Source organism: Condylostylus longicornis, unplaced genomic scaffold (assembly GCF_029603195.1).
Source record: "Condylostylus longicornis isolate FDR11 unplaced genomic scaffold, ASM2960319v2 ptg000649l, whole genome shotgun sequence".
NCBI classification, from domain to species: domain Eukaryota; kingdom Metazoa; phylum Arthropoda; class Insecta; order Diptera; family Dolichopodidae; genus Condylostylus; species Condylostylus longicornis.
In genome coordinates, this window is record NW_026578601.1 from 343 (window position 1) to 11,378 (window position 11,036).

At 42.6% G+C, this 11,036-nt stretch overlaps 1 protein-coding gene across 1 annotated transcript; it reads left to right on the top strand.

Moving 5' to 3' along the window:
* The first annotated feature begins 822 nt into the window (after positions 1–822).
* Positions 823–5,361, top strand: LOC129617816 (exportin-7-like). Its single transcript, XM_055532871.1, has 11 exons — positions 823–926; positions 1,099–1,318; positions 1,529–1,953; positions 2,019–2,216; positions 2,349–2,474; positions 2,623–3,269; positions 3,547–3,814; positions 3,867–4,158; positions 4,257–4,441; positions 4,532–4,725; positions 5,303–5,361. The coding sequence occupies exons 1-11, from the start codon at positions 823–825 to the stop codon at positions 5,359–5,361; spliced, it is 2,718 nt and encodes a 905-aa protein (XP_055388846.1).
* Positions 5,362–11,036: the final 5,675 nt, after the last annotated feature.

The following is an 11,036-nucleotide window of genomic DNA, read 5'->3' on the forward strand; positions in this document are numbered from 1 at the left end:
ATAACGGCACAATGGCACATTCGATCGAAGGGCAACGTATAACGATAGTGGGATGTCGTTTTCTTGCGAGAGACGAACATGCGAGCGTGAAGTCCCATGCCTGACGTTGGAATTGAACTGATGGCTCGAAGAACAACCGATGGGACTCCGCACGCAGCAAGCTTCTTCTGATTTCTGACGTGCTGGCGGGTCACAATTTTACGGATATATCCTTGACCTAGAAATTTTTGCTCTTCAGGAAGAGGAAGGGCTGGAAAATGTGTGTCACGGTAGTGATGGTGATTTATTTGAACTTTGAGTTTTTGGTGTTGGAGACCAAAGTTCTGTTGTCCAAGGTTCTGTTGCTGGAGTCCAAAGTTCTGTTGCTGATTTTGCAGTTGTGCTGGTTGAAGGACTTCGTAAGGTTGTTGCTGAGGTATTCCATGGTGCTGTGTCTGTTGTACTGCTGTGTATGGAATTTCAACAGATACCTTGTTCCGTATACCAAGTTGTCCACTTGGTCCATAAAAAATCTGATGTTGAATATTCCCCACACGTTGGTGGAGAACTTGAGCCGTTACGACATTAAAAAGTCGAAAAACAAAATAACTCGTTAAAATTTTTAAAAAGCGACAAAGAATTGACACCATTACGAGTGCAGGCGGACCTGTTTGTTCCACAGACCAGGAGTACAAGCCGTCAGAGTTTCGCGTCAATCAAACAAATCGTCTGAATAAAGGTTCTTCGATTCCGTTTCATCGCGTGTCATTGCGCTTATCTCTACGAACTCACTATTTGGTGTCACTCGCTCTACTGATACTGTAAATCGAACAGCGCACTGTGATGCCACAACCACAAAAAAGCAAGGGTTCTCAATTTGCACCACCAAATAACAGAAAGGAAAAATCTTTCATTCCTGGTTGTCCCGAACTGGCGCAGTTCTCGTCGTAGGCGGGTCCACTTACGAAAGCATCAACAAGTCGTCTTTCCTTAATCAATTGTTTCCGACGTGTTTTATAATGCAGATAGATGACCTCGCCAAGTTAGAGGCGTGTTGCGAGGCATTTTATAGGTAGGCCGACTCCCACACTCCCTCACTCTCCATTATCGTTTTTTCAGTGGCAATTTCGAAGCACAACAAGCAGCTCATGACGTTCTGTTGCCCCTCGTTAGCGATCCAAATTGTCTTCCGCAACTTCAAGTGATTCTCGCCCAATCGCATAATCCACACGCTTTGATTTTCGCGTCATCTGGATTGAACAAACTCATTTCAAGTGGATGGAATCGAATCTCTGATACACAGAAGGACGACACGCGCAAGTTTGTGTTAAATTATCTGGTACGCGCAACAACCACACGAGTCGGACCGAAATTGCTTTCTTGTCTCTCTTTAGTACAATCATGGGCCGCAGCTATTGCGTAGTTCGCCTCCTTTGTTGCAAAATTTGGTTCGTCTGCTGTGCAGAATAGTGAAGTTGGGCTGGCTAGAAAGCTTACAGAATCAGGTATGCATTCCATTCGATGGCTTCGACATCTGTTGAATTTTCAGAACATTACTGAACAAGTGCGACAGTTTCTCCAATCTTCAACTCCACATTGGGTTGTTGGTTTAACGATTTACACATCATTGACTGAAGATATGCAACCGACCGCAGGAGGTCAATTGGCGCGATTCAGACGAACTGCGATGAGTTTCAGAGAAACTGCTTTATCGGAAATATTCGAAACTGCAACACAAACATTACAGCAATTAAATGCTGGAACAATGCATTTCGGTGATGGTGCAGATGAGCGATTATTATTGCGACAAGTTCTTCAATTAACGTTAAATTGTTTGAATTTCGATTTCATGGGGACTGTTGCTGATGAGGGAGGGGACGATCAGACAACAGTTATGATTCCGCATTCATGGTCGATTTTAAGAGAAGAAAGAATCCCTCAACTGTTTTTTGACATTTACGCGAAGGGTTGGAGGTGAGCGTGTTTGAAATCGTTGTGCTTAAATTCCCGTCTTATTTTTGTTATTTCTTACGTTTTAGTGTCCCTGGCCAGCCACGAGTCGATTGTTCCTGTTTATGCCTTCAATGTTTGGTTTTAATTGCGGCAATTCGAAGATCCTTCTTCCAAAAAGAAGAAGATCGAGTGATTCATGTGTCTCAGTTGATTGATGGGACATCAGCAATTATTCAGTCTGGATTGGGGCTTCAAAATGATGAATGCTATCATGAACTCTGCAGGTAATTTAATCAATCAATTTAGTCGATCGTTTATCAATTTTTGGGACGCTTGCTTCCTCTATTGGTATCCACAAACCCCCATCCATGTCTTTTACATTTCGCATCTCAGATTGCTAGGAAAAATTAACGCAGCAAATCAGTTATGGGAAATGAGTCAAACCGCTGGGTTCAAAACTTGGCTGCAGAACGTCTTCCAGTTCACGATAAGAAGTCTCGAAAACTGGAAGCATCTCCCCAACAGCAAGCACTATTTAGCCGGTAGGTCATTTTAATCTCTTCTATTCGAATGTATTTGTTTTGAAGCGTTGTGGAGCAACATGGTCGGCCCTCTCCATTACTTAAAGGAGAAATCGCCGCCAGAAGTGATTCATTGTGTTAAAAAGATCACGATTGCGTTCATTGATAGTCGGATGAAGGTTGCTGAAGCTGTTTCAGCGATGGATGGAAATGATCTTGATTACGAAGATCCTCTAACGAACGAAGTCATGAGAGGCGAACAGCTGAGTGTGATTCATAATCTAAGTCGATGCAGTTATGTGGAGACATGCACACATGTGATGGTGTTATTTCGAGAATCACAAACAACCTTCAGGGAGGGAAGGATGTCTGCGGTACGACGTAGTGATGCGGTGGATGATCCATTGTTGTCCCTCTTTTGTTTCCGTCAGCAAGAATTCCAACAAAAAATGACGTGGCTTGTTTACATTATGGGGAGCCTTATCAATGTCACATGGCTTTCAGGAACGGCAAAAGTGTTTTTATTGAGTGAATGTGGACTATCGGCAAGAAGTATGGAGGAGGATTCGGGAGAAAACGTTAGCGGTCATCGATTAATCGGAGAAATGTCTCTCCTTGTATTTGGACTGATTTCTGAAACTGATAAGCTTGTAAGGCAATCGGATATCTGTCGTGTTCTGTCTGGAATGCAAATTGCATTTGCTCGGTTTATTGCTTCTCACAGTTGTCTCTTTTATTTTGTCGTTTTTGGTAGAACACAGCCCCCGAGGGATTGGAACTCGCATACCTGGCATTCTTGGAACAATTTAGGGAAGTGTATATCGGCGAGAGAACAAAACAAACAATGCAGATTCAAGTCACTGAGAGTTTGTTTTCCAGTAAGTTCATTCTTTAATGAGTTAATTGTAGCGCAAGTCTATCTTCGGATTACCTTCTTAAATTCATCATTGTCTCCCTAAATTTTTCTTTGGATTATCTTCTTGAATTCATTATTGGATTGTTAAATTCGTCATTGTCTTCTTAAATTCATCATTGGATTATCTTCTTAAATTCATCATTGGATTATCTTCTTAAATTCATCACTGTCTTTCAGTTCTAGGAAGCTCATCTACAACTGATGTTCTGAATTTAATGGTTGAAAAATTATGTCGAAATCTCGAACGACGCATTCAAAATGAAGCGGTTGTTAAGCGCACCCTTCAGATTCTCAATCAGAGTGCAACAGGCGCCTCAGTTGTCCACGCTCCTGAGCGGGTGCCATACTTCGTTATTTCTGGAAAGCTCTTGCTCCAAAGTCAACTCGTTCAAGATATTATTATGGATCATCAAAATCCACGCTTGGCTTTCTTATCTGTTCCTCAGTATGTCTACATACGTCAATCTTGTTTATTCTTAATTGTTCTTGTCTACTAGATATGGAAAGTTCCGAACATCGTATTATTCAACGCTGACGAGACTTCTCCTGATGGATTCAAAAGACGATCTTGAGAAATTTGAGGCTTATATGAAACCGTTCCGAGACTCCTTTGAGCAATTGGACACAGCGGTTCATCAGGGAGCATTAGAGACCCCATACAACAGGCAATTGATTATACATCTGGCGAGAGATTTGCGGGGAGTTGTTTTCGCAGCAGGATCAACGGAAGCCTATAATCTAGTATTCGATTGGCTTGTCAACAAACCCAAGCAACCAGGAGCATCACGTGTGGGTCAAGCTTCATCTTTAAAAATTTATTATTTCTCAATTCTTATTATTTCTCAATTCTTTATTATTTCTCAATTCTTTATTATTTCTTTTCTTAGATTGACATTTTCACAAGAGCTGTGGATCTGTGGTGGGCGGACCACTTGGTGATGGTCCCAACGCTTAAGTTTATGGTCGAGATGGTTCACAACAAATCCGGTAGAATATGTTTTGATGCAAACAGTCCCAATGGAATCTTCTTATTCAAAGTATCGTCCACCCTTCTTTTAGCTTATGGACAAAAGTAAGCGACGAACGACTACTCAAGTGACAGAAATGCAAACTCGCAACGTTTTGAAATACAAAATTGATTTTTGTTTGATTTATTTTACAGGATCTTAAGCCGACTTCAATTCCAAGATCTCTATCGTCAGAAATATAAAGGAATCGCTTGCGCCCTCCAAATGTTCAGCCATGCTTTATCTGGCGGTTATACAAACTTTGGGATCTTCGAGGTCTATAACGATAATGTTTTAGCGAGTTCATTGGCATTAGCATTTCAGTTGTGCCTCGTCATTCCCAATGATGGTATGTTTATTGCAACAACGAGGCATCTTGTCGATTGCTGCCTTCAGACCTCCAAGCCTACATCAAAGGACTCAAACCATTCTATCATTTTCTGGAACTTGCAACTCAAACATTTATGGATCACGTAAGCATCGTCATTGAACTATTCAATATGTCAATTCGTACTTGAAGGTTATTCGATTACCGGCGGAGAGTCTCACGCAACTTCTACGATGTCTTGAGGATGGCCTCTGCAGTTTCGATAATGGTGTATGCATGCAGTGCTGCTCAACGCTTGATTCCTTCGTCTTTTACGTTTTCACAAAGAAGAATGCCAACGATGAAACCGGAGAGGTGCGTGCGATCAATGGTTCTTCTAACTTTTATTTGTTGCCATGATCACGTCCGTTGTATCGTCTTGATTTCATCTTGACAGGCGGTGCGACGGTTTTTACTCGATGAACCACAAGCCTTGCGGCGTGTTTTGCAATTAATGTTTCAGTTGGTGGTAACTGGGGAAATCACTGGAACTTGGGGGATGTCCCGTCCCTTATTGGGATTAATACTTCTCTATGAATCGGATTTTGTCCAAATCCAGGAGCAGATTGTATTGCAACAAATTCCAGAACGTCGGATGAAGTTGAAGGGATATTTTGATGATTTAATGGCAGGAGTTGAGGCGAATCTCACTGCAAAAAATAGGGTAAGTTGGTATTTGAAAGTGATAGCTTTTTCTATATTTCTTCCATTCAGGATATCTTTATCAAGAATCTCTTTACCTTTGCGCAAGCCATGAAGACCTCTTTCGCCTAACATTCTTGTGCTTAACATTCTTGTGCTGCTTTCGCTTAACATCCTCGATGTTTTTTCATCCAATTTTCTTCCGTCCAAATTCAACGTAGCTGTTTGTGTGTGTTTTGGGACTTTCTCTTCTATGAATCATTGTTGTCGGAGATTCAACAACTGCAAGCTCAATATTCAGAAACACCAGCACGCTCGCAACTCGATTTTTGCCCCTTGAGTTCGCAGCATCTCGCCCACTTGATGTTCACTACGAAAGGTGTTCTCTGACTACAGTGCAACAAAACGTTTCGGTCTGCTGCACTGCTCTTCGTCGCAGCGTCTTTCACAGAACGGATTTCGTGAACAACTGCAATCCTCAGAAAGTGGGGATGCCGAGGGATCGGAGCAGGAGGTTGACGTATCGGCCAATTGCGAATCTCCCTGGACTCTACGGAGTTTCTCAACCATGCCGCCGTTCAAATTATGGGATTGTCTGGATCTTCGAGCGCAGTTTTTCCTGATCTCTCTTGGTGTAGGAAATGCACTTCAGGTTGCTGTGGTGCCACATTTTGTTTTGCGGACCCAGAGTTCATTTTGGCGCGGCTTTAAAAGACAGGTTAGGTGACATTGGGACAGATCATCGGGAACTGTTAGCAAACTGAGTTGTGAACATTATCGAAGTACAAAGGTTCCAAACGGCTTTTTGACGTTCCAAAAGAACGTTAGGACATCAGGAGAAAACTACTCACAGATTCCATCCAAATGACAGGGTCAGAGCCTGCCACCATTGAGGATTCTTCAATTCACAGAAGATACCAGTTTTGTTTAGCAACTAACCACCCCAGTCGCGTTATCCCCGATCGCTTTCTATTTGATTTGGATGAAGCCAATGCTTTGCATCAAGACGTTATTCGCGTGTTGGATCCAGTTCATGTTCAAGAAATTGTTGGAGATAACGCATTGGCAATGACCCCAGATCTTTTTTCAAGAGTGCTGAAGAGCCCCTTGTGCTACCCAATTCCGACTACCATGAATTTAGAAAGGCATGACTTCACTCGTACAGGATTCCGTGGTGGTATTCTGTTTGACTTATGCATGAAGCTCGTTCATTTTTCGATGCCACTCAGCGGTTATTTCGCGTCGGATACGCCACAATTCAATGATTGTTTGCAGCGCCCTATTAATCTTTTTCTCAAGAATGTTTTGGGAATTCGTATCGATCAACGGCGAGACGCAGCAGAACTCCAACTTGGTCCCAATGTCCGCAGACCAGATGTGTGTATGTTGATCGGACAAATCCCGGTCTTCCGCGCAGAAGAGAAAAATGGAATCCCCTCCTCCAATGAGTGCTTATTAAGATATCAATTACAAGGAGTCGAACTTGCGCACCAACAGTTCCCCATTCTCGTTTGCACACGTGCCGATACCTTGATTCGTTTTTATTGGTATAACGTCAACGAGCCAGTGGAAGAGCTTACTAATTTGCCAAGATTTGATTTAAGTGATCCCGATGATCGTGTTGCATTGCTCCCAGTTTTGGTCAACTTTTGCATTTATATAAATAGCTGCCTGATTCCTCAGATGATACTGGAATATCAAGAAATTCGTATGGGTTTGCTGGATTCTCCAAGAGGGTGCGAGTTCACCATCCAAGGAGATCGTGTTTGGAAGGAGTGCAGACAATCGACTCAAACAGAAGCAGACATCTACGATGCTCTTCATGATGATGAAAGCGGGCAACATTTGAGGGTCTACTCGGTGGCTCGATCAGGACACCTCATTGTGGAAATGGATCTTTTAGAATTGCCAGGCATTCCAATGAATCCAGATGTATTTATTTCTTGGGCCCGCTCTTGTTTGACGACTTTAGATTTTCTTCATCGTAGAGGATGGGTACACCGGGACGTTCGAATTGAGAATGTTCGTTGTACGTCGAGGAATGGAAGAAGGGAGTTCTTCCTGATAGATTTTGACTGTGCTTGTGAAGCTGGTGCCCCAATAGAGTCTCCGTTAGCAACTTGGCGGCTTACTAATTTTGAAATTCGTCACGATATTGAATTGCTCAGACTGATGATCTTGTCCCAACTCCCAGTTTTATCATTCAGAATAACAATTCCGTTCCGTTGCTCCAGTGTGCTACTTCGCAGCAAATTAATGCGCTTCTAGATCAATGTGTACAAATAATAATAGCAACGCGTCGATAGTTGTTTTAACATTTCCGAGAACGAAACTCAATTTTCAAAGTGAACGCAGGCGTGTTACTGAGTGGTAACAAAAGTTGTGGCGATGCGAGCCAATGACCTGTCGACGGGCGATTCTCGTCTTTTCGCCAGCTGAGCTGTTCGAAGCAAAGGAGGCATCTGATGGAAGAAAGTTAATCAACTGTTTGTCCCTCTCACCTTGACGAGATTCATCAGCTGGATTCGTGGCATTTGCGTGGACAACAAAGCTCCTAGTTGAAGTCAGACAATCCCATAATTTGAAGGATTGAGAACCTTTGTAGACTCCAGGGAGATTCGCAATTGCCAGATATGTCAAAAGCGTTCTTTCTGCTTCGATCTCTGGGCATCCCCACTTTCTGAAGATTGCAGTTCGCAGACTTCTTTGATAATGGAAGAGCGGGAATATTCGTCAAGCCCATCACTTTCCTTCTTGTACTCGTATGAAGGTCGATCAACTCCATCCAGTTCCCGCAGGCTTAGCAACAGTCTCATGCAGGGACATTTTTAACGTTCTCACTCTTATTGAAAAGAAGAGGTGCTCCGGAAGACAAACAAAATACACGCTCCAATCAATCAAACCTCTTCGGGCTCAACTTCAACTCCTGATCCAGTTCAGCAATCGCTCCGTCCCCACCTGCTTCTTCCGTTTCCCTAAAATTCATCCGACAGCGCCGCCTTACTGAAAAGGTACTGAAGAATCAATAGGCTGCGGAAGCTAAGGTTTAGGAGACATGAAGTTGGGACATCAGGAAAATGTTGGAATAGCAGCAGTATGTATTTTTACCTTTGTCCCACACCTGTACCACAAACCGAACTTCATCACCACCTCGTTACCTTACGCTCCTGGTCAATACAATAACAACAGGTTATGAGCCCCCTGTAACCTCGATAATCAATATCAATAATCAATATCAATAGTCAATATCAAATCAACGTTCACAGTTTCTCTTTCTCTCATTGCTACGTTCAATCAATTCAATTTCAGTCGTCAATATCAACAATCTCATTGCTACGTTCAATCAATTCAATTTCAGTCGTCAATATCAACAATCTCATTGCTACGTTCAATCAATTCAATTTCAGTCGTCAATATCAACAATCCTATTCACCTCACTTCACAAGATGCCTTTACCCGTACTCATGCACAATAACTACCACACATGGGTTGTCGAAGCGAGAGCAACTCTATTACAAAACAAGGTTTGGTACACGATACAAAGACCTGAATCAATAACTGAGAAAGTACATCGTTACCAAGAGGTCATCGATCAAAAGAACGCGGAAATCCAGTTACTACAAGAACGGCAAGACCTTCGAGAATCAGAGAAAATTACAATGCTGTCTAGTACGTCTCAACTTCTCATGAATGCTGAATCAAAACTTGATTCAATGGTGCAAGCATTCGAGATGGACTGTGACATGGCCAAAGGACTTTTATACAACATGCTCGGACCAGAGTACAAAAGTATTCCTAATGAAACGGAAAACCCTCAAAAAATTTGGAACTCACTGCAAGCACTCTTCGGAGCAAAAAGGACAGACCTTCCACCACTATTAGAAACGTTTTATGCAAGTGTGTTTCCAGCGGACGGAAGTATGAGGACCCATATAACAAATATTCAAGAGAGAGCCGGACACCTTCGTGGTCTAGGAACGGAAGTTAGACCAGAAATGTTATTTGCAGCACTTCTAAAGGATCTTCCCGAAGAATACACAATGCTCAAACGAATAATCCAAACTTCACGGGATATGACTTACGAAGAAGCAGTCTTTGCACTTTTACAACAAGAGGATGAAACGTTGTACAAGAACCGAAAATAACAAAGTCCAATCTCTCAAGCGTTCTTCGCCGGTAACAAAGGACCTTCGAGTACCGTGCCAATGATGTTTATCTGCTGGAAGTGCAATGGAAGAAGCCATTTACCTTCCACTTGTCAAACACCAGACAATAACAACAACCCCAACACGAATACCAACAACAACAAGTTCAAACCGTTCAAGGGGAAACCATACAACAACAACAATAACAATAACAATAAAAACAAGCAAACAAACAATAGGAACAGAAACAGGAACCGACCATCCAATTATCAGGCATCCGTAGTTCCCAACCGTCCAGCAGTTCTCAACCTTCCAACAGTCAATTTGAACCGCGAGCGCCACTATCAATGATGGTCTACCACATAGAACCACAATTGGAACCACAACGCTCCAAGGTTCACACGTCAGTCCTCCAAGTGACTAACCGAAGACAACCCCTGTCTGAAATCAACAAGCCAGACATTCTGCCCCATGAAAGCGTAAGAAATAAGAACCTCTCAGTTGTATGGGTCCTGGATTCAGGAGCTCAAGCACACATGACGGGAAACCCAAACATTTTTCTGTCGATGAATTCAAGGAACCCTTCTAGAAAAGGCCAGAGCCTTACTAATCGAAGCAAAGTTACCAGAAGGCCTGTGGGGATACGCTTTACAAGCTGCGAATTATATCCAAGATCTTACCCCAACGAAAAAATTAGCAATCTACCCTCCTGCACAAACCCATATCAAGATTTTTGGATCGCTAGCGTACGTATCAATACATAAAGATCAAAGGCCAGACAAATTAGCCCCGGTTTCCAAGGAATGAATCCTCGTTGGTTTTGGTGTAACAACAAGCCATTACCTAATTTTCGATCCAATCACGTTGAGAGCGTACAGAGCGCGCGACGTTAAATTTGACGAAAAAATTCCTGGAGGTGACATATTGATAAATTTTGGATTAAAATTTCAGCAATTTCAAGAAAACTCTAACAACCTACTGGAAGCCAGAACAAAGCCTGGTCACTAACCTTCCACTTCCACCATTCGTAGTTCAAGAAGTCTTAGAAGACTCCCTCAACAATTGCTACAATCATGGTTCAACAATGTACTCAGCCCCACCAAAATCCTCAGAACATCAATTCCTGCAAGCAAGTTCTGACATGCAACAAATTGTTCATGATGTTAGGCCACCATCAAGGCGAATCATGAAGGATAAATGGGCATTGGAGAACAAGGGCGACGCTTTGGTTAATAAGACTTCGTTCGAAACCACTGCGATCAGCCCTACAGTGACGCAATCAACAAAAGTCACAACAATTCCGGAAGAACAACAACAAGATCAACTATAACAACCACGACAAGCACAACAGCAACTTCATCCACTACGACGAAGCCAGAGGAAAAGAACTTTTGAAATTGCACAGGACAAGAAACCAAATCCGGCGGAAGGCGATCAAAAGAAACGACAAACACAAAGTGAAAGGGTCATCCATATTCCAAAACGGTTTGAAGTTTACGAAGCCCT

Coding starts and splice junctions, on each gene's coding strand:
- LOC129617816 (XM_055532871.1), top strand. CDS start 823: ATGCCACAACCACAAAAAAGCAAGGGTTCTCAATTTGCACCACCAAAT. Junction 1,319..1,528: donor AGTTTGTGTTAAATTATCTG/GTACGCGCAACA, acceptor TTGAATTTTCAG/AACATTACTGAACAAGTGCG. Junction 1,954..2,018: donor ATTTACGCGAAGGGTTGGAG/GTGAGCGTGTTT, acceptor CTTACGTTTTAG/TGTCCCTGGCCAGCCACGAG.